Source organism: Sapajus apella, unplaced genomic scaffold, assembly GCF_009761245.1.
Source record: "Sapajus apella isolate SASKATOON/1434 unplaced genomic scaffold, GSC_monkey_1.0 scaffold41, whole genome shotgun sequence".
Lineage (NCBI taxonomy): Eukaryota > Metazoa > Chordata > Mammalia > Primates > Cebidae > Sapajus > Sapajus apella.
The window spans coordinates 7,648,713-7,673,343 of record NW_022436981.1 but is presented as its reverse complement, the minus strand read 5'-3'; the positions used below and the strand labels follow the sequence as shown (position 1 = coordinate 7,673,343).

Below are 24,631 nucleotides of genomic sequence, written 5' to 3'. Positions count from 1 at the left end.
TACCTTGTTGAAAGGAATTTTTAAAAACACTTAAATAATAAAAAGATAAACTTTGTTCACGTATTGGAAATGTTAAAATGTCAAATTTCATCAAATTAACATATAGATTCAACAGAATCCCAACAGAAATTCCAAAGGGCTTTAAAAATAGACATTGACACTCTGACTTAAAAAGGGATATGTAAATTTACAGGACCTAAAACAACCAAAATAATTTGAAGATAATAGAACTAAGAAAATTTATTGTACCCGATTTCAGATTTTACTAATTACAGTGAAAAAAAGAATTTTGTACTGACATAAAAGAGTAAGATATAGATCAATGAAACATTATATAGAATCCAGAAATAGACCTTGATGTGTATATAAAATATATGTGAAATCAACTGACTTTTTACATAAATGCCAAAGAAATCCAAATGGATTATATCTCCATTTTAGGAATATGTATTCTAATAAAAATGTCGCATCTTGGAAATTCACTATAAAACCAGAGAGACTGTTCTTCCCTCATGAGGTTTTTAGTTTTGTTTGAATAAAGTTACAATCGAATTGAATAATTAAAATCCTGTGGAGAGAGCTAAGATTTCTGGTATAGGAACTTTTGCTTCCGGAAGAATAGCAAGGTTTCTTCTTCAAGATATAGGGAGTCCTAAGGCACTCTACTTGTAGTAGAAAGCCCATTCAGCCCACATTCACAGACTTTACCAAAAGAATTCGATTGCAGAGAGGAAAAGATGTGCATGACAACCAAGGAAATCCTACAATATAATTCAGTGCTTCATCCAACATATGAGTAAAATAAGCAGCATAAATATCTAAGATCACAATGACAAACAGAAAGCTAGACCCTGAGAAAACAGATCAAGGAAAAGAAAATAATGTAATATAAAACAAACAAACAAAACCTCTCTAAAGTGTATTTATTGAGGTATTCAAGAAGACTTTACATCTGTCATGTAGGTCTGTTATTCTATGACATAAGAATAATCAGAGAACAGAAAAGGACACTGATATTTCTTTTTCAGCAAACAAAAAAAAATGTTTAAAATGCAAAGGCTAAATATAAAAGTAAAAGACATTTAAAATAAAAAACAGACATAAAAGTAGGAGAGAAAAGATAAAATTATAGCCAAATAGCTAAATATTTTACTTAAAAACAGCCCCAAAAGAGAGAAAATAGACAAATAAGGAGGGAAGAACTTATCAGAGAAAAAAAAATAGAAAGATAAGAAAATTTCCCAGATCCAAGGAAATATATAAGCTCATCAACACCAGAAAGACAACTTATTCATAAGAAATTTACACCAAGAAATGTGTGAATCATAAAGTTTGGGAGACTGAATAAAAAAAAACAATGTCCTAATGACATCAAGAGAGAAACAAATCAAAACATTTAAAAGTAGCTAGCCCAGCTTTAGAGTTTTCATCAGGAAGACTGAATCTGGATTTTCGTGGAGTTAACAGCTTCACAGTTCTGAAGAAACATGATTTTGAACCTAGATATAACACCCAAATAATTAAATGTGAGGGCAGAATATTTTTTGCAGGGAAATTCTAATTTTAAAAAATCTTTTCAAACATTTCTGGAGGGAGAAAAACAGGAACAACCACCACCAAAAAAGACACAAGATCCAGATTTAACTCAGGAGGGCAGGTTTAGAATGAAGCACTCTCAGGAATCACCTGTGCTACTCAGATAAACTTGAAGATAGGGAATGCCTATTATTTATTTCTTCTTCTTATATGCAAAAAAAACTTCAGGAAGAAATACTTTTCAATAATGACATAACCAATCATTAATTAAAATAAAAACAAAAACACTTCAGATATAAGAAAACGGAAATAAGAAAAGAAAAATAAAAAAGAAATTATTGATAGTAATAATGTTAATAACAATGTCAACTCGACTTCAAAACCAAGAGTAATTCTCTTTGATTAACCTAAGTTTTGTGATATTGGGCACATAGAAAAAGGCAATATAATTGATAAATCTTACTGTATTACAGTCTAAAAATAAAAGCATGTGTTTTAATTCTAATTATACACAGAGTACACATATTATCTTACACAAGACAAAAGGAAATGTTTAACAAAGGAATGACGAGAAAAAGTGGGGAGAAATGCTGGAGTAATTGGCAAGAGGGCTAATATTTTCATTTTAAATGAGGAAGACTTAATATTGCAACTACAGTTGGTAGGAAAAATATTAGTGTTTTATTGACGATAACCTATAACTTTTTTTAAATAACATAATTTCAACATATTTGATAAAGATAGCCTAGAAAAAAGTATAAGTAATCTAAATTTGTAATTTTCTTAATAGAAACCAAGAAATACACCCTGGTTGGTAAGACAAAATATTATAATAAACCAGATCCTTATTCTTATGTTAGTAATCACCAGAGGGCCTGAAAATAGGGAAGTTAGGGCAGGAAATTACTGCTATTTATTTTAAAGTATCTTCTCATTATTTATTGTGTGCATGTAATAAAATATTTAAATGTTAAAAAAAAAGTGAAGAATTATGGAGCTTTACTGGGAAAACAAGAGTTTCAGGAATATTTAAGTTGCAGCTGAAAAATGTAACAGAAATTAGTGACAAAAGCAAGGCTTAATATTTGGATCTTGTAAATGAATAGTTTGGGGAAAATTAATGGGATAACATAATATAATTAAGAATTTTTGATATACAGGCATATTGATGAATTGACACACCAGATTAGCGACTACAGTAAATTTTGAAAAGTAATCAACAGTTTAATCGACAATGTTCAGTTGTTTTAGTTCTAAAGCAGTAAATAAGTATTTACCTTAAATTTATTCAATGCATGTCCCTTTGTGTTGATCATTAAATATTAATTACCACTGATATGAAGATACCATATTTACAGCTATCATTCGTAGAGGTATTCCTCCCAAAAGCTCAATTATTTTCAAGAGCTTTCAATTTGGGTAATTCTTCCCACAGCCATAGTCACTGGAGCAGAGACAGGTACACAAAATTAAAACAATTTCCGGATAAGCAGAGTTTCTTTTCCACTAGGAAACTATAAATAGTAAATGTCTTCTGGCTTTTTGGAAAGTTCTCTAGTCTCTATATTCTGTTACCAAATTTTTCAACAGCTTCTTTCTACAGAATGAGAATCTTTTACTATCTCCTCCATTTTCTGTGTTATGTGACCTTCATTCTACCAGGTAAAATAGATGTCTGTGTTATATTTGTGTAAAATTTCTCACTAGAAATAGAAATAATAAATTATTCATTGTAAAAAGAGAAAATTTTATGCAATCTTATCAATTAAAGAAGGGTCTTGATTTTATGGAATCTTTGTTTTCTCATTGGTAATTTCATTATACTGGTGTTTTTACCTAACTAATTTTCCAGATTAATATGCAGATAAAATGAGATAATGAAGATAAGATCTTTCATCTTTTTTGGACTGAGTTTTCTTTCTAGATATTTAAATTCTTAAGAAAACTATAATATATTAAATTTATTTTTAAAACTCAGAGCTGAAGCTTTAATAGTAATCAGACCCTCGAGAAACTGAATGAACTGAGAACAGCAGTGTATATTTCTTGGAATATCAATAAAAGAAGCTATAAGATGATTCAAGATATAGTCTTAAAACATGCTGAGCACTGAGGTACAGTAGGAATACAAGGACAAGTGAAGAATTTGTAGTTCTAACATCTTTGTCAAAGTAGTCAATACATTAGTAAAGGAGTGCAGCAATGCACCTACAAATCAATATTTTTAAATAATAAAAATGGGCACTACAATGAAGCCCATGGATATCAGAAAATATTTTGAACCGAATGGTAATAAAAATGAGATAAATCAAAGTTCACAGTAGGGTTTACAAGGAAATTAATACAGTTATATCCATTATCTAAAAAGAATTGAAGCTAAAAATGTAACTAAAATTTTAACTAATGAAGTTAGAAAAGGAAAATCACATTAAACTGACAGTTACAACTATGTAATAAGACATAATTAGATATAATAAACAAACAGACACTAGAGAAAATAAAAAGGCCACATTTTGTTTTTTGAAAAGACTAACAAAATTAATAAAGCTTTGACACAACTGTAAAGAAAAAGTAAAGGCAAAACCAAACTTTATTAGAGATATTAGTATATATGCTACAGATATCAAAATGATCATGTGAGGGTGTTATAAACAAGGGACATTTTGCATCTGTATTCATGAGTGAGGCTCACCTTTAACTTTCTTTCTTGTAATATCCTGATCAGCTTTAATACCAGGCATTGTTGATCTCATAAAATAAGTTAGAAACATCCTTTTATTTTCTATTATCCGGAAAAGTTTGTGTATAATTGGTGTTATTTCTTCCTTAAATGTTTAGAATTCAACAGTGAACCTATCTGGGCAGGATATTTTCTTTATACAAGCTTAATTATGAATTCTATCCCCTTAAGTAAGAAACATTTAGATTTTGTTTCTTTTTGTTGTTGTCCAGATTCATTATGACGTATCTTTTTTCAGAAATTATCTACATATAAACTTTTGAATACATCAATGGATAATAGAAAACCCAGAAACAGATAAAGCTGGCACTAAAGAACAATTTTCAATAAATAAGGCTGGTTTCATTGCATAGCCATATGAAGAGAAACTGAAATGATCACATCCAAAACCTTATTCCAAATAACCTGAGATGCAAGCATGAAAAAAGGCAAAACAATAAGCCATACAAGTTACCATAAAATAATTTACTAACAATTTTGACATACAAGTTATACTATTGCTTAATCAGTAGAAAAATAGTATTGATTACATTAAGATTAGCAAATTTTTAGACATCAAAAAACATCAAGTAAAAAAGGCAAGCTCTATATTGAGACAAGTACTTGTAAAACATTTAGCATACAAAAGAAACACAACTAGAATATATAAAAAACATACATAAAACAATATAAAAAAAGACCACTCAATAGAAAACCAAAGATTGATCACTTTCTAAACAATAGATAGCTATTAGGTCAATAAACGTAAGAAAACATGTTACACTTTCTCAGTAATTGGAAAAATGGACATTTTATTGTGGAATATAAATGAGTTGAGATATATGAGGTATCTTTACATTCACATCATAATTACTAAATTAAAAATATCAAGCATTTCTTAGGTTTTAGATGTCCGAAACTATTATGTAATGCTGCTGGAAGTTTAAGTTAGCACCAATAATTTGAATATATGTTTGGCATTATCTATTAATGTTGAAGCTATGCAGACACATTACCATTGTATTTCACCCTTAGGGATATGCCCAACAGAAATGCCTGAGCATGTGTCCCAAAAGTCAAGTACAAAAGTATTCAAAAACTGGAAACAACCTGATTATTCATCAGCAGATAAGGCTAAAATGTAGGATATGTGTAAACAACAGGCTGCTATACGTTGATGAAAATGAAAGAATTACAGATATGAAAAATAAGAACAAATCTCAAAAAACAAAATTGTGAGTGAATAAAATCAGATGTAAAAATATACGTGCTGTACTGTTGCATTCACATAAGCTTTAAAATAAGCAGACTTAAACAAAACATAAATCAAGACCTTTTTTTTCCAGAAACAAGAGTGAAGGGAATAGTAATTGGAAGGGGGCAAAAGTGTGCTGGAAATGCTCTATATCTTGACTTGAGTATCATGTACATAGGTCCCTGGTGTTTAATAACACTCCTAGCTGAGCATTTATGTTTGGGCACTCTTCTGCAAGTTTGTTTTATTTTCTTTTAAAGGTTATACATAAAGAAATAAAATATAATAAAGCACATGATTTTTCTATCATACATTTTTTGTAATCTAAGCTGCTTTTGTTTCAAAAATCCATAGCTATATTCATAAAATGCAATTGATAGCTGAACGAGATCTAGAGTTTGTGAGAATAATTTTCACTGTATGCTTAATGTTAATATGTGCTAACAATATTAAGCATACAGTGAAAATTATTTAAAAAGGTGGAGAAAATATTTTAATGAACAGTGTAGAACAATTATTTAATCATTTAGAAGAAACGAAGTTAACTGCATATCTGACAAGTATGTATCATATAAAGAGAAAAATACTATAATAAATAAAATATTATGATGAAAAACATGCATGCAAGAATTCCTGATTTTAAAGGTAGAATAATACATTAAAATGGATGATTTTCGTACATTTCTGCATATAAAAATACACAATTGTTTACATTTTTAAAATTGAATATTTATGTATCTTGTAATAATACTGCTATTGTTTAAAATGCATAACTAACAATATAAAAAACAACAACTAAGGAAGACTAATTGGTGACAAATATGACAGATAAATGTTACTATCCACCATATATTTTTAAAATATTTATACACTTACTAATTTTTCAAATTCCAGCTATAAAACCAACAAAGTATATTAAAAATTTTATAAAAAGAAGGAAAAATATTAACCATAAAGACATAAAAATTAAAATTTCAATGGGGCAAAAATCACATACACTTTTATGACAATACCAAAACCCTAAAATTAAACTTTTTTTCAACTATCATAAGGACATGTCATGTAAATATTAAAAGATGTAACCCACATTGTTTCTCATAATCCTAAAATATTAAAGACTTTAGATATGACATGACTGTCCAAAAATAACTGAAAGATTACATAAATTGTCCTGTCACTCTAAAAATATCTTGAATCGTTTTGAGAAGTTGTAATGTGCTTTAAGAGAAAATGTAAAAATTCTTGACTTAATAGAGGAAAAAAATGTATGCTGAGTTTGCTAAAACCTATGTTAAGAAAAATCTATCCATAATGTATGTCATGAAGTTTTAAATCATATGTTAATTATTATTTTCTAAACCTGGTACAATGTACACATCATACTTTATGAAATCAGAAGTAATCTATGCTTAAATAAAAGGTCAGTAATTTCAGTTACTCTTCTTTTACTGTAGCCACATGTACCTTGGTGGATGCTGATCGTTGCACCAAACGTTATGGTCGCTGTAAAAGAGACTGTCTTGATAGTGAAAAGCAAATAGACATATGTTCCTCACCAAGAAAAATTTGCTGCACTGAGAGGTTGTATGAAGAAGATTATATATTTTGAAAAGGAAGACATACCTCTGCACGAAGAAGTTACATGTGCACTAGTACAGAGAGATATAGGAATATAATTAGGACTTCTGAAATAAATTATTAAACATATAAGCCAATACTGCTATCTTCCTTTGTGGGTGTTAATTTCATATACAATGAAATGAGATAGAAATTCTTTTATTTTTCTGAACTAACAGTTTTGATATAAGTATATCTGGAGCTATGTTTGCTCTGAGTGAGGTCGAGTTTTAATGTCTTGGGCCACCTAAACTTAAAAAATTGAATGTTTCCCAATTTAGCCATGATCTCATTAGAAACTCAATTCATGAAAATCAGTATTTATGGACTTACCAATTGTCTAAATGTCACCATCAGATTATTGGAGTCAAGACACAAAAAGCCTAAGCAAGAGCTAAAAGTATAAGTTACAGGAGAATATGGATGTACTCACTGGCCCTCCCTCTAACACCTCACAAGAAACCTCATTCAAAAAGGGATATTAGATCCATTTTTGATTCATTAAGAATTGGGTTTAAATACAGTCTAACCATTGATCCATTAAGAACTGGGTTTAAATACAATCTGAACTTCAGATAAAGAATTTAGACTCACAAAACATTGCCTGTGCTTATTAGCGTTTTCTTATTTAGCTCTGGATGGAATAGGAAAATGAATTAAGATCTGTTATTTAAACCTCAATATAAATGTTAGACAGTATCGGTAGTTTCCCTAATATTAAAATATGGTGGAAAAACATGAAGACTAGAATTTGTTTTCTAGCTAAAAACAAAGGTTAAATTTACCCTGTTATCAAATTTTACCAGGTAATCAAACATTATTTCTTTTTAAAAACTAACTACCAGTTCAGGATTATCGTTTTGCTTTTGTTGTTTTTATTAGTATTTTTAATCAGAGATCTTGTGAACTTGATGGGAATGTCTACCATATTAACTAAAATTAGTGATTAAAACAGGAATCCTATACTAGGTGATACTGAAACACCATGGGTTGGGTCTAGATCCTGTTGCCCCCTGAACAGAAAGCCAACCTCTGAGACAATAAATATAGCCAAGGAAGGCTTTAATCAGGTGCCACAGCCAAGGAGATGGGATCTTAGTCTCAAATCCATCTTCCTGAATGCCTAAAGCTAGGGTTTTATATAGCAAGGAAAACCTTGTAACCATGTGTAAAAGAAAAAATGATAACTAGGGAAGGACACCAAAGCAGTCATGATGAATGAGGGGTCAGGCATCTCATTGTCAGGATGTGGTATCTGGTGAATTTCAGTTCCTTGATACTTTTTTTGAGAGTCCTGAAGGGCCTTTTCTGAGGAAGGAACTCAAATAAAACAAATGTAAGCTTCAAGTTTTAAGATCAGAAGGGTCAATTTCTATGTTTATCCAAAAGAACAGTCTATGGGACTATTGTGATGGTTTCACTAGGACAAAGATCAAATACCTATCGGGGAGGTGAGTGATTTGTACAGTAGCCCCCTCTTATGTGTGGTTTCAATTTCCACAGTTTTAATTACCTATATTCAACAGTCTGAAAGTATTAACTGGAAAATTCTAGAAATAAACCACTCTTAAGTTTTATATTTTGTGCTGTTTTGAGTAACTTGATAAAATCTTGCACCTTCTTGCTTCATCCCTCCTGAAACATGAATTATCCTTTTGTCCAGTGTATCCACACTGTCTGTGATACCCACCTGTTAGTCACTTTGTAGCCATCTCAGTTATCAAAGCAACTGTCACAGTATAGCAGTGATTGCATTGAAGTCACATTTTTTTACTTAATAAAGGCTGCAAAACTCAAGGCAGTAATGCTGGCAATTCAGATATGTCAAAGAGAAGATGCAATGTGCTTTAAGTGAAACTGTAAAAATTCTTGACTTAATAAAGGAAAAAAAATGTATGCTGAGCTTGCTAAAACCTATGGTAAGAAAAAAAATCTCTCTGTGAAATTGTGAAGAAAGAAAAAGAAATTTATGCTAATTTGGCTGTCATGCCTCAAACTGCAAAAGTTATGGCCATAACACATAATAAGTCCTTAGTTAAAACAGAAAAGGCATTACATTTGTGAGTAGAAGACATGAACAGAAAACTTGTTTCAATGGATGGCAATGTGTTGTGCCACAAAGCACTGATCCTAAAGAAGACTTCAGCAAAGGATACCCTGAAACTAACTATGCCAAGCCTACTGCAAGTAAGGGATAGTTACACCGATCCCAGAATATACAGCCCAATAGTAGCCTAAGGCTATACCCCAATGACTGTGTCATACACTTCACTTCATCTCACCATGTAGGCATCCTATCATCTCGCATCATCACAAGAAGAAAGGTGAGTGGAATACAGTAAGATATTTTGACAGCAAGGGCCAGAGACTACATTCATTAACTTTTATTACAATGTATTGCTTTAATTTTTCTATTTTATACTTAATTTATCACAAGCATGAATATATAGCTTAAAAAAGTATGGCCGGGCGCGGTGGCTCAAGACTGTAATCCCAGCACTTTGGGAGGCCGAGGCGGGTGGATCACGAGGTCAAGAGATCGAGACCATCCTGGTCAACATGGTGAAACCCCGTCTCTACTAAAAATACAAAACATTAGCTGGGCATGGTGGCGCGTGCCTGTAATCCCAGCTACTCAGGAGGCTGAGGCAGGAGAATTGCCTGAACCCGGGAGGCGGAGGTTGCGGTGAGCCGAGATCGCGCCATTGCACTCCAGCCTGGGTAACATGAGTGAAACTCCGTCTCCAAAAAAAAAAAAAAAAAAAAGTATATATAGTGTTTGGTACTAACTGAGATTTAAGGCACCTACTAGGGCTCTTGCAATCTATCTTTTGCTGCTAAGAGAAGACTACTGTCTTTCAAAAAACAAAGTTAAAGATAGTAGAATGCACAAGTTAGAGATAGGAAGATAGGTAACGTCTGTGTCAGTGTCAATCAGGAGCCAGATATGAGGATCAGATTCAAATATTTGAGAATAGAAGACACAAATGTGTAAAGCACACCAGGGATGAGAAATGAGTTTAAGAAGTTGAACGTAATGAGAAGTAAGCAAATAATTCAAAATTTACAATAACGCTTTGAGAAATGGAATTCTAGGAAAATTGTGGCAACGATATGGTTGTATCATCTCAAACATAGAACAAACTTTTAACATAGTAGGTGTTAATCATTAAATGTTGAAAAATAATGAAACATCCTAGACATTCTTATTTCCTATATTCTTAAGCAGGCAACATTTCATTCAAGTTGTTATGATTTTTTTCTCGATCATATGGTAAGAGTATGTTTAGTTTTTATACTTACTAACATGTATTCTTGTTTAAATATAATGTATATAATGTATATGTATTATCCATAAACTCATTTAAAATAAAATAGTGTCATTTCATCCGTGAATACTTGGAAAGCTGTCCAATAGGTTTTCCTCTTGGAAGCTCAGCATCGTCTCTGATCACCAACCACTTAAACTGACCTGAACTTTATAAGCATATACAAGAAAATGCCAAGCAAGGTAGATGGCATTTACTGGATATCCTCTCTGTTTTTCTTATAAGGGTTCTAGCATACATTGCTTACCTGGGATATTTTGTAAAACACAGATTTATGGTTTTTAATTTAATTTGAGAGCTGTTGGTAAATTTTGAGAATTCTGGAAGAATGCATTTCTGATTTTAATTCCAGAGTACCTACTGTTGACTCAATTTGTAATCTTAAACAAATTATTAAACTAGCTCTCAGTTTGCCATTCATAAATAATGAATACAATATGGAAATACAAATAAAGATATGTATATGTTATTCAGTCTTGCAAATGGGGATTTCTATCTTAATTCATATATTTCTCAACAAAGTGGTTCTTATATGTAATTCATAATAGTACTAATTAAAATATATTTTCTTCTTTTAATTTCTATTATTCTCACACTCCTAGCAGACTTTTCTCTTCATAGTGGCAAGAGTGAGTATGTGAGAAGTAATTACATTCTTGATACATTTTAAAGATAGAGCAAAAAGAGGTGCTGGGGACAAACAATGAGGATGTGACTTACATCATTGCGTGCTATGAATGATGCTAAAGTTTTTGTTTGAGTAGTTATAAAATAGGGTTGCCATTAAATGGGAGATGAAAACTGTGAGAGGTACAAGTTTGGCAAGGATGTGCCTCTCTGTCAAGGGCTCAACTTGGCCACATGATGTTAGATATTTAATTGAAATGATCAAACAGCAAGTTGAATATTTGTATAAAGTTCAAGAGAAAGGTCAGGCTACAGATTTTTTAAAAATGGAATCATCAACTTTTAAATGACATTTAAAATTATCAGATAGAAAGAGATAATATCTTCTTGGGAATGCGTATTAGTAACATTTCTAGAGTTAAGCCTTGGAGTATTCCAAAATTTAAAGACAGCTGAGATGAAGAGCCAGTATAAAAGCCAGTATAAGAGACTGGTAGGAGGCAACCAGATAAATGTGGTATCCTGAAACTGACTTAAGAGCGTTTGTCAACTATTGCTGTAAACCAAGGAATATAAAGACAAATAAATAATCAATGAATTTAGTATGTGAAAGACTTTGAAGACCATGATTTAAAGCAATTGCAAACGCAGAGAAGCAAAAATCTGGTTCAAGAGAGAATTAGAAGATGGAAATTGGTGAGAAAATATAGAACATTGTTTTAGAGAGTTTGTTAGTAAATGGAATAAAGAAAATGGTTTAGTAATTAATGGTCAGATGGGGTCAAGACAGATTGTTGTTCCAATATTTATCATTGAAGTTTTTAAAACATTTTTAAGCCATGAAAAAGACTTATTGGCAAAGAAAATTCATGATGAGGAGAAAAGGAGAGTTGCTAGAGTGACATCATTGAGTAGATAAAAAGGCCACACCTAAAGCAAAAGTGAAGATGTTGCCTTTAGCTATGATCACGGTAACGTAGAGAATTCACTCAGAGCAGTATAGGAGACAACCGAAGTAATTCATGCCTGTGAAATAGAGGAATGGCAATTGTCATCAAAATTGATAAAGTTCCCTACTTACTGCCCCAATTTTTTTGTGAAATATAAATGTCATCAACTAAGGTTTAAAAAATAGGAAAAGGCTGTGTTGATTTTAGAATTGGGGAGGCAGCATGAAATAATTAACAGAGTAAAAGAGTGAAGGAACCAGGAAATGTGACAGGATTGCCAGGCAGCACTAAGAACCATGCTCCCCACTCCTCTGAAACTAGTGACAGTGAATTTGTGCTGAGAACAGTATGTTTTTGTGGTTTTCTCCAACCAAGTTCATTTGTGGGTGTGCAGTCATTATTTAGGCTGAGATGAGACTTGTTCATTGTCAGATCTAAAAGTTGATCACTGATTGATGAATCTTTAGGCTCAGCATGTATAAAGTTATAACAATATTAGGGATAGATAACTGAAGAGGTCTCTCAAATGGTAGTTATGCTGTAAATATTAAACTACAGTAATTTTATTAGTCTTTCAATCTTTTATTAATTCATTTTTTAACTCATTCACTCATTCAAACATTATTAAGTATCTATTCTGTTTCACTATACAAATTCTTGGCGATTGAGCAGCAAGCAGGATCACTAATATCATCAAGAAGATACTCAAGTGAGTGTGAAAGGGGAGGGAATGAAAACACCTTATGCAATTAACTATTGAATTTCAGTTGTACTATATAACGTTTAAGTGATTTGTTGGCATGATAAGAAAATATGATGTGAAGAACTGTATTACCCTGTAAGAGCTGCCATAACAAAACACCCCAGATTGGATGGCTTAAACAGCAGAAGTTTACCTGTCACAATTCTAGAGTCTGAAAGTTTGAGATCAAGATGTTAGCAGGCTTAACTTTTCCTGAAGCCTTTCTCCTTGGCTTGCAAGGCTTTTTTTTCTTGCTTTGCCCTCACAAGGACATGAGAGGTATGCATCCCCAGTATCTCTCTTCTTATGAGGATGTGATCTTGTTAGATTAGAGCCCCACTCTTGTGAGCTCATTTAACTTTAATTACCTCTTTAAACATCCTATCTCCAAATACAATCACATTAAGAATTAGCACTTCAACATAAGAATGACATGTTTGTTTACTGTTCAGTCACTGCATAATAAGAACCTATAGAGTCAGAAAATAATTTTCTGAAAAAATGAGGTTTAAGCTGTACTCTGAAGAATGAGTAGAAGAAGGTATACTTCTCAATTCTGGTGCAAACTTAGGGGGTAGCCTCTAAAACCAATTTCACATCTGATTCCAAATTGCAAGTCCAGGTTTATCCAAAACAACTCTCAGTATTGATAATTCACTAGAAGGGCTAAATCAATAAAATGAAAGTTACTATACTCATGATTATGGTTTAACATAGTTACATATGTATTTAAAATCAGGAAATAAAAGAGACATATAAGGCAGGCAGAGCTCTGGGAAGTTGCAAGAGTAGAGCTTCCAGTTGTCCTTTTTCAGGGCAATCAGGGACAGTGCTACTTTTTTCAGGAATGTGTGGCAATACACATGAGGTATCACGGTAGTCAGACTACTACAGTGTCCAGAAATTTAAATGGATACTTCATGACCTGAAATCCCCACACTAGATCACATTGCTTGACTATCTGGTGTGACCCCAGATGTTCAGGCATACAGAGACACTTTATAAAGCATGACGTCTTAAGAACTTAGAAGTGATCTCTCAGAAGTAGACAGCAAAGACCAGATCTCTCTTTAAGCAAGGTTAAATTCTTCACAACACACCTAGCAAAACATCACTGGGTTACAAAACCCTTACTTTACATTTAGGCAATTGACAAACAAAAAGTGACAAAACAATGAAACAGCTGTGGAAGAGTCTGGAAAAGAACATACAACCTGGAGCCATTCTCCTCTGCTATTCCTTCATTGTATCTCCATCTTTCCAGAGAACTAAAAAAAGTATACCAAAAAGAAGTAATCCACCAAGGGCAAACAGAGCTAGCTGCAAATTATATACATACATGTTTGTGTGTGTGTGTGTGTGTGTGTGTGTGTGTGTGTGTGAGTGTGTGTCTGTGTGTCTGTGTATGTGTGTGTGATATATACATACATATATTATTATGTATAGATACATATTTTGAAAGAGAAATCAGGAAAATTAGAGAACATTGCTAAAAATTACCTTCTTCTAGCTTTGAAACAGTACAAAAAAATCTTCATTGCTTTTTTTTAGATTATTGACTGAGGGAAAGGAGAGTTGAAAATGAGTTCCAGTGTATTTCATTGTGAGGCCATGAATATGAGGAACTAGAAAATGACTTTTAGGGATTAAAAGGGTTAGAATTGGTTTTGAGGAGGTGTTTATCTGAGACTCATTTAGCCAAAAATGTATGCCTGTTGGTAGTAGAATAGAAGATGATGGAATTTTGTAGGTAATCATGTGTAATTTGATTTTTGTTTTTGGAAATACTTGTTTCCTGTATGGTAAATCTTGGTACCTAATTTTAAGAGAAAATGTGTTAAGTGTAGAAATAGCATTCTAGCAGGATTAATCTTTGGGCATGTACCATCACAACAAACATTTTTTACAGAATGCCTGTTTACCCACATAATTTAATTTGAAAATGCAACACAAAATTTTGGGGCCCATGTAAGGAATCATTATGGGTCAGGGAAGATTTAGAATGAGTATGGAAGAGGTATATTACATAGTATCTTGGAAGGAAGGTTTTAATGATTCTATTGTTACTATGAGTGGTTGGTGATCACCAAAAATATAAGCCTTATCCAGAATATGAAGGAACATGTTAATGATAATTTGTTTCTGCTCATGTCAAATTTATGGCTAGGAATTTTACAGCATAAAGGTTGAACTACACATGCAATCATTTATTGAACTCTCAGGCTTTAATCACCACTTCCCTAGAATGTGATCTATTTTAGTTTGACCATTGCTCTCCCATCTATGCACTACAAGATACAACAAGATACTACAAAAATGAGCATGGAAGAAGTCTATTACATAGTAGTTTGTTGTTCAGTCAGTGCATGTTAAGATTCTTCATAGAGCCTGGAAACATTCCTTCATGTCCTTTACTCCCAAATGCCTACCCCTCACAAATTTCAAGTCTTGCCACTATTAAAAAAAAAATCAGGAATGCTTTTATTATTCATAAGGTCATGGTTCTTCAGAACCTGTTTTTATTGAAACAATAAATATTTTTTGTCTCTGCAGTTTTAGCCATTTTCTTTATTGCTGATTTTCTCATTACTACTGATATTGCATCATCGTACTGCCTGTAAAGGAAGGTTTTAATGATTCTATTGTTACTGTGAGGCTTGGTGATGACCACAAATATAAATCTTATCCAGAATATGAAGGAACATATTAATGATAATTTATTTCTGCTCATGTCAAATTTATGGCTAGGAATTTTACAGAATAAATGTTGAACAACACATCAAACCGTTTATTGAACTCTCAGGCTTTAATGACCACCTTCCCAGAATGTAATCTATTGTAGTTTGACCATTGCTCTCTCCGCTATGCACTGCTACAAGATGTGAAGGTAGAAGAGAAGCCTGCAGTTTGAGCAAGAAGAGTATTCTTATTCAAAGACTGTCATCCCTTCTCCTGCAGAGCTTAAGGCCAATTAAGGAGAGTATAAAATCACTACAGCTAGCAATTATAGACAAGAGAAGACACTGACTAATCAAAAGGAGCCATTTAGCATTTCAAAATGAGGATCAAGAATCTGGAAAACCCCCAGAAGATAAGTTTATTCATCCTCAGGACCCCCTGACGGATGGAGGAAGGTAGGCGGTGGAATAGAATGAGTGAAGAAAAGGTATATTACATATTTGTTTATAGACCAGCCAGTGCATGTGACAGTTCTTCATAGAGCCTAAGTACCAGCAGGTGGAGAAGGGATGTGGATCACTTGAGTGTTGTTGACTGGACTTGACACTGCTATGGACATATAGATGTGCAAGAAGTCCCCATTCCATGACACTAAGCATGCAGCTCAAGTTTAAGGACTAGCAGTGAACCAAAAGAAGCTCTAAGTTCTGAACTCTTTTGCTGTCAGATTTAGGTGAAAGTTGCCCAATGTCAGCTTGTCAGTACTATTTTGGCATCCTTATCTTTCATTACCTTGCACAAGAAAGTCTGTGGCAACCAGCAAGCATGATCTACCCACCAGACCTTTTGTTCAACCAGGGGCCTTGGTTTAGGCCCCCTTTAACCATGAATCCCAGAACTTCCTCAGACATCTGGTTAACAGGAGGCATTCTGTGGGAGACTAGAGGGTCAAATAATTGCCTAAAGGAAAGAAATCACGTCAGTACCTACTCAAGTCCAGTCAGAAATTGGGATTCTTCACTCAATAGCTCTCCCAACACAGACAAGTACAAGGCAGTGGAAGATAACTTTGAAAAAAATTCACTCCAAAATACAGAGGTGGTCAGGAAACACAGTGCAGTGCAGGATCCAGGACACCTAATCAGTGTATGTACATCTTTGTGCCGTTTTATGCATATTATCTACAGAAAGAATGTGAATATACAAAACTGCTGGGTCAAAGAGTATGTAGATTAAAAAAAATTTATTCAAGGAGGGGAAACCTTCATTTCCTCTGTGGCACTTTTACTCAGTAATAGTGGGACTGAGTGGGGGCATGAGGCGGTAAGATAGGTGATGATTCCTCTTCCCTTCCTTTTATATGCTCTTCTGTGTTGAGTGGGGCCAAAGCAGCCCTGACTAAGGCCTGTAACATTAGAGATGTTACTTGGACCTGTTGCCCTTGTGCATTATTGCATTTAAAATTTCTCCCCACTTGTTCCCATAGCTCTAGGTCTAGCGTGCCTTCTTCCAGGAACCATGGGTTATGGGAAACAACAGTTTGCATTAGTTCCCTTTATTGAGCCTGCAAAACCAAGGCTTCACTAGCTTTAAGTAGCTGTTTCAATACTTTTATATACTGTTTCTGTTTTGCTGATATTGTTGTCCCATGATGAAATCCTAGCCTGAAAAATTCCCTCAAAATTGGAAATCCTTAGCAGGCACTGATGACTTACTGACTTACTGACTGCCCAGTCTCTTCACCTTCGCTTTCAAGGGTTCCATCACAATCCATTGAAGCGTTCCTCACATGGGGGCACCAGCTGCCAAGACTGACCCACAGACTCTGGCTGAGTGACAAAGGAAAGAAGTTCACATACACAGGTGATTTGCCTCTGAGAGCATGGCTAGAGGACCCCATGGCTTATAAACCCCAAAGGGGGAGTCTGGCTGTACAGCCCTGATATGCTGTAGATGCTCATATTTATTTTAGAACTAGTTTAATGACAAAGGTCTGGAGCAAACATCATTTGTGGGTAATTAATATTGTCAACCCCCCAAGTAGAGAGCAGTTCTGTGCATGAATGATCAAAGGATGGTTTTAGGACAACATGAGTAAACAAGCTATTTAGTTAAACTCCTCCACATTCCCTTGTTATGTGCTCTTTGTTATGAGCTCAGGGTAAGAGGATTAGGCTGTCTTCAGTCATAGCCCTTTCCCAAAGCTTTTGAAAGATCTTACAGCCTTCCAAGAAGTTTTGTGTCTTTCCTATAATTTTTTCCACCACCCTGACTGATCCCCTACAGCCCCAAGTTGCTTGGTTTGTCAGTTAAATATAATGAGCTTTATTATATTTTTAAATCTTTAATAAAAAAGCTTTTCTCTTACCATCTAAAAGCAGAGACATTTAATGTCTGTGAATTGGGCATTTTATTTTATCTTTAGTTGGCCATGTAACTACTACCCCCAAGTACTTCCAGTCATATTTTGCTTTGCTTTGCTTTGGGTATTCTTTTTTAAGATCTGAAAGTAACAAAATACAACTTGGATCTCTTGATAAACATACTCTTTTTTATAACTGTAGCTAAAATATCTCTTTAAAGGACATCCAAATAATCCAAGAAAATGCTATTTTCTTATTAAAATGACTTACTACTTATTGCTAGCATCGTCATTTGGCATTTTGCAAACATAGAATTTTTATCTGCCTGTATATGTGTGTGAATGTGTGTGTGTGTTTGCTTATTCTGAAATTATCTTATACCTCAGAGTCCCTAATGGCTACATTGCATATAAGAGATGACAAAGAGGTTTTCACACTAACCACAGATCATGGAGAGAAATATGTTCTAATAACTAAAAGCACAAATTAGGAGACAATAGTTTTTATTGCTTCTTAAATTCACTAGTTTATTAATTTTGCATAGCAATTTAAGAAAGAGAAAAATGAAAGCAAAAGCAAAGATTAAATTCTCATGCTCCTACTCTTCAGATCTCCAATAGGAGATTCTCAGTGGCATGCATTTCCCAAACAACTAGTTATAAAAAGATAATTATATACTGTGGATACCATAATCCTTTATATTCCAAGATTAAAGAAAAGGAATGTCCAGTACTTTTTATCCAAGCACTGTTAAACAGGAGTGTTAACTTTTGATAAACCTCAGTGACTAAATTTGCATCACTGCATGGAAAGAAGTATAAAAAGATATGCTCTCTACCTTTCTCTTATTCAAAGATTGCAGAGCTGCTGATTTGGCTGACAGACTTCAATCATGAAGAGTCCTGTCTTTCCCTTTGCTTTATTTTTCTTTCTGGCCCCATTGCCACCAGGTAAAATGTAAATATTAATTGAGAGGATAAAATGTCTTTCTGGAGAATTACATCTTGGTTGATGTCAACTGGAGACAAAAGATTTACCAAATTGTTAAGAGAGTGAATGGTTATGGGCCCAAGAGTAAATCACAAACAAAGAAAGGACTTACTTATTAAAAAGTAAGGCTCCTGGTGAGTCATATTATTGTGGGAGACAATTTAAAGACTTTGATTAAATTACTACAGGCTAATTGTCCAGACTGACTACTGAGATAGAATATTAAAATATATCCATCTGGATCCTTGAGACGTGATGGGCACTGTGTAGTACAGTAAAAGTTGGTTTTTCAGTAACCTAATGATTGATTTGGTTATGTCGCATGATTTACTTTAAGAAAAATACTTATTAAAATGATGTTTTCAACTATTAAGAATTGAGAACTTTAGTGGCTATATTACCTCAGGTCCAATTACATAGCAATTAATATTAATCAGATAATTAAACTTTGGAGTTATTGATACCTGGGTTCAGATTTAGCTTATGCCATGTATTGGCTATATAAATCTATCAGATTATTTAAACCCATTCAGCATCAATTTCCTCATTTGTGAATTAAATATAGTATTTAAGTGTACCTTGTAGTATTATAAAATTAATGATATTTAAATATACAGAGTGCCTAACATAAAGTATAATTAATATTAGATTATTCTTAAATAGTATTATAATTACTTTTACATTGTATTGAAACACCTTAAAAAGCAACTAACTTCTAGAAATCTCATCACAAAACTCTTTCTTGACAAATATTGCAGGAGACAGTGGAGGTAATATTCACCATGTTGGATTTCACATACTTAAACTGTGTACCCTCATTTGTAAATTTTCACTGTACACACTACTGTTAGATTGGATCAATAGCCAAGGGAAGTATCTTGATGGAGATCACTGAAAAGGCAGTTTTAACACACTTCAGGGTACTTGAGATAGGAAAAGTATTTTTCTTGTGTATGTTAAGATCCTGTAAACAAACATTTTACACACACGCAAGAAAATAATTCCACTCACCTTAAGAAAATAAAACAAACAAAAACTAATAACTCTAGGGTGTTCTGATTTAGGAGTGGTCTAGAACTGCAATAGTTTCCTTTTTGAAGTCCAACTTCATTTCTTAGCAGCACAGATGAGACCAAAGAAGTCTAACTCTAACAATAAGTCTGGCTGTAAGTAAACTCAAACATCTAAGTATTTTGGATTTAAGACTCAAATCATCCAAATTATTTTATAATTCAAATAAGTCACATGATAATTAGGAGGATTGTTATTTTATTACAATATTCTAAACCCACGACTAATGGAATTAACAATCAGAGTTTGTTTTTACCAAACAGAGATGATCTTAAAAAAAAGAAGACTGCTATTTAGTGCAACCACATTTGGATAATAAAATCAGCTCCAGTTTTGTTATCATCATTTAAATGTATGCCTCATGTCACTTGCTTTGGGAGAAAAGGTGAAAACTTTCATGACACTTCAGTATCATTATAAACCCGAGAGACATTGTGAATGTATATGCATAGTTTCATCTAAAACTGGAAAAATTTGTGTTTCCTACTTGTACATAAATATATATATTTTTGTTATACAATAGCTGTTTTCTAGAGAAAAGCTATTTGTTGTTTTTGCTACTAGTGGAAAAATGCTAATTTACAATTCCCACTTAAATAATGCTATTCTCTTTTTAATACTAGTGCTTGACAGCTGTCATCTGTTATTATTTTTAAATTCCAATTAAGTCAACATACATGCTTCACACCCCTCATGTAGGACAGTGCAAATTGAGGATGCATTTTTAAGCTGGCAAGATAAGGCCTTTTCCCTCTGGCATCAAAAGCAATAAATAGCATCTCTCTAGATAGTACAAATAAGGAGATATCTATCATTAATTTATACAGTGAAAAAGTCTATCTCCTTGCCTAAAATATATGGCAAAAAATTCAAAATAATAGGTATAATTTTTTTCCTAAAATGTCTAGTTACTCAAAGTAACAGTGAGACAGTGTGCTAACATAACTTCACTGAAAGCAGACAGCATGAATTGGGTTGTCAGTACCATTGATGCCATCTCAGTCGAATCCTATATGTTCAAAACCTAGGGAAAGAGCACTGTTCACATATCTTCATCACCGATGTTTGATAATTTACCATTACATTTAATGCTTTTATTTTGGGTATCTTCCTCCCTATGTGACCTTTCTAAAACTTTAAACATTTCTTGAAGAGATGAAATACTAAGTCTTATGGCCAGATATAGATGAGTCCATCAGTTGGTATATGCTATGATAATGCAATACTGAGTACTTTATAAAGAAGGTTCTGAAACAAGGAAACATAGGGAGATGTTGATTGATATCAACCCCTTCTCACTGAACTTAAGTCTTGTCATTCATGACAACACTCATTCCCTCAGCAAACCAGTCTCCTTACTAGTCTCAAATTTTGTGAATATTAAAAGAAGCTTTCGTATCCCAGTGTCTGCTAGGGTTTTTTCACTCTTCTAATAAAAGAGATATCTAAAAAGATTTAAGCAAGATAGCAATTTAAGCAACACTAACTAATCTTCCCATTTTAAATGCTAAAACCAAAAATATTTAAATGTTTACCTATTTTTGAAATTGAAGAAAAAAGCCTTTGGGAGGTGGTGGGATCATAGGTATTTGTATATGCCCAAATTAATCAATTTGTACACCCTAAATATGTGCAATTCTTTTTATAGCAACTACATCTCAGTAAAGCTATTTTAAAATATTGTTTGGTGAGCAGTAGGTAAGTAGCCATAAAAATATGCGGTGTTCGGCCAGGCGCGGTGGCTCAAGCCTGTAATCTCAGTAAGAAGGTCTCCGGGAAAACTAAGCTTTAACAACTAATGGATAAAGCCAGAAGTTGGAAAGGAAACTGACAATGAAAGAAAAAGTATCACAAAACAATCATCACCAGAAAAGTAGCAAAACAAATGACTTCCCAAGGCCATACCCCAGAATGCAAGTGCCATGCTTATTTTCACATCAACAACTGATTTATCCCAAGTTGGGACCTTAAGGCACTTACAATGACTCAATGGTTATGTGCTTTTTTTCTCTTTTAACAGTTAAATGAGCCATGACAGACACCTATAGTTGCTTTGTCATGAGAGGTAAATGTAGACATGAGTGCCATGATTTTGAAAAACCAATTGGTGTCTGCACATAACTAAATCAACTGTTGTATGTAGAATTTCGAAATAAAAATCAGCATCCCAGAAAAGTAAAGCACGGTGAGTACAAGAATTAGTAATAAATGGAACTGAATTACCAACCACTGTCCAGTCTGTGATGTTCTCTTGGTTACATAGCATCATTTGAGGAGCTATGTTTTCTCCTAAGGATCTGAGAGTAGTGGGAGCCATCCAGTATATAAGGGAGCTCTAGGGAAACATTTCATCATTTTGGATATCAATATTCTACTAATTAGCAGAAGAAAGATAAATTACACAAAGAAGTCTAAATGACACAAATAATTACTATCAGGAGTCTTCAAATCAAGGTATCCAAACTAATGCGAGTTTAGAGTGATCAAAGAGAAGGAACAAATAGCACTTTCATCAGGTCACGGATCAAGAGATCTTATTCACTGCAAGCAGGGAGCCATAGCATCAGTTCAGTCCTTCAGGATTTTTGTATTTGTTCTCTTGAACAGGAAATTTTTAAAAATAGGCCATATATGAAAGTAAGGCATAGGTGTATTGCAACTGAAACAGGAAACTGGAGAGGTCTGATGAAAGAGATGTCTCATAACTAATATCTACTGAATAGGAAATACAGAATTCAGCGTGATTAGTACAAAAATAATTAAATCACAAAAATCATTAGGAACTTTACTGATAGCAATATCATCATTATAGCTAATACTAATGTAAAAGCTTCAAAACATTTTGAGATACAGAAATGTTTTTGATGATCACAAAATCTCTATGAGATAATGCAGTGTCCATGAAACGTATAAGATAACTTCAGAGTACAGATCCTGGAACCAAATTCCCAGAGTTCTAGTTTTGAGAGCAAACACTGTGTACATTTTTATTAGATTAACCTGCTTGTTAAAAATGTTTAGAAAGTTTGTGAGGTCATACAGCTATTTAATAAATTAAACAGATTGATAACTTAAGTTCTGCCTTACAATGAACACAAGTCTGAATGCTCCCTTACTTTGAAATCATCAAAGGGAACTTGAGGAAGAGGGTGAGGTAAATACTGAGTTGAACATGGAGGCTGCATCTGAAACTAAACAACAGATATAAGAAATGAGAAACGGGCAGCCAGGGGTGGTTTGATTGCCTGAATGTCCACATTTGACAACTAGCACAGGTTAATAAGCTGCTGAGATAAACTTCTAATTAGATTGATCTGGCAGTCATATAAGAGATGCTTAAAGTTTCATTCCTTTTCTCTTTTATCACTTTTCCTTACACAAAATCTTTCCAGATTAATTCTAGCAACTGAGAATTTTATAAAAGAATAGAAAAGATGTAACTCCTTGCATAATTTGCTTTCAAACCAATTCTTTTATTTAACTGAGTATAAATCCATAGAAGCAAAAACTCACTCTCTAGCCTACAGTATTAATTCCTAGATCTTTTTGAATATAGACCACTTTTTATAGTCAAGAAAAAACAGATGCTTGTGAGATTGCAGAGAAAAAGGAATGCTTTTACACTGTTGGTGGGAGTGTAAATTAGTTAAACCATCGTGGAAGACAGTGTAGTGATTCCTCAAAGATCTAGAAGAAGAAACACCATTTGACCCAGCAATCTCATTACTGAGTATATAATATATTATAAAGGTACATGCACATGTATATTCACTGCAGCACTATTTACAATAGCAAAGACACAGAATAAACCCAAATGCCCATCAATTGTCAATGATAGACTGGATAAAGATAATGTGGTACATACACACCATGGAATACTATGCTATAAAAAAGAATGAAATCTCATTCTTTGTAGGGACATGAATGGAGGTGGAAGTCATATCCTCAGCAAACTAATACAAGAAGAGAAAACCAAATACCGCATGTTCTCCCTTATAAGTGGGACCTGAATAATGAGAGCACATGGACACCGGTGGGGGAATAACACACACTGAGGCCTCTTGGAGGGTGAAGCGAGGGACAGCATCAGGAAGAATACCTAATAGAAGCTGGGCTTAATACCTGGGTGATGGGTTGATTTGTGCAGCAAACAACCATGGAATACATTAATCTATGTAATAAAACAGTACCTCCTACACATGTACTCCAGAATTTAAAATAAAAGTTGAAAACAAAAAAAAGACCACTTTTATACAAAATGTCATGTTTCTTCCATAGGAGAATATTTGCAATTGTAGCATCTAGAAAGTTTAAGGAACTACGGAATGACCAGAAAGTAATCTACATGTGTATACAAAAATATATACATACACATGTGTGTGCATATAGATATGCCAGGTATGTAACTAGGTAGATAGATATACATAAGTTTTTATTCATTTACTCTACAGATAATATTTTTGTGCATTTGCACTCACCGATCACTTCCAGTCAGCTTCCTGATGGATCTTAGCAAACAAATTGGGTGCTATTGGCATAGACAGTTTTAGAAAATGTCCATAAACTCAGTATTTCTGTATCAGAGTCACCAGGGCACATGAGAGTCAAAAATATTGTTGGTTTAATCTGTATTATAAAATAAGTCATTTTCACTAAGGTTTATCAATACTCTCAATCTTAATCAACTAGTCAGCCAAACTGGCTCTATTCCAGTTCTGAAGTCAGAACCCAAGCACATTATCATGAGGCTGGA

The 24,631-nt window shown here is 33.4% G+C and overlaps 2 protein-coding genes across 2 annotated transcripts; both read left to right on the top strand.

The window, feature by feature from the left end:
- The first annotated feature begins 3,087 nt into the window (after positions 1-3,087).
- DEFB114 (defensin beta 114) lies at positions 3,088-7,160 on the top strand. The gene is made up of 2 exons (XM_032299363.1): positions 3,088-3,198; positions 6,965-7,160. Exons 1-2 carry the CDS (start codon positions 3,141-3,143, stop codon positions 7,117-7,119), a joined length of 213 nt encoding a protein of 70 aa, XP_032155254.1. The 5' UTR covers positions 3,088-3,140; the 3' UTR covers positions 7,120-7,160.
- Positions 7,161-18,709: 11,549 nt separating this feature from the next.
- On the top strand, positions 18,710-21,999 carry LOC116565665 (beta-defensin 133-like). Its single transcript, XM_032299374.1, has 2 exons — positions 18,710-18,767; positions 21,905-21,999. The coding sequence occupies exons 1-2, from the start codon at positions 18,710-18,712 to the stop codon at positions 21,997-21,999; spliced, it is 153 nt and encodes a 50-aa protein (XP_032155265.1).
- Positions 22,000-24,631: the final 2,632 nt, after the last annotated feature.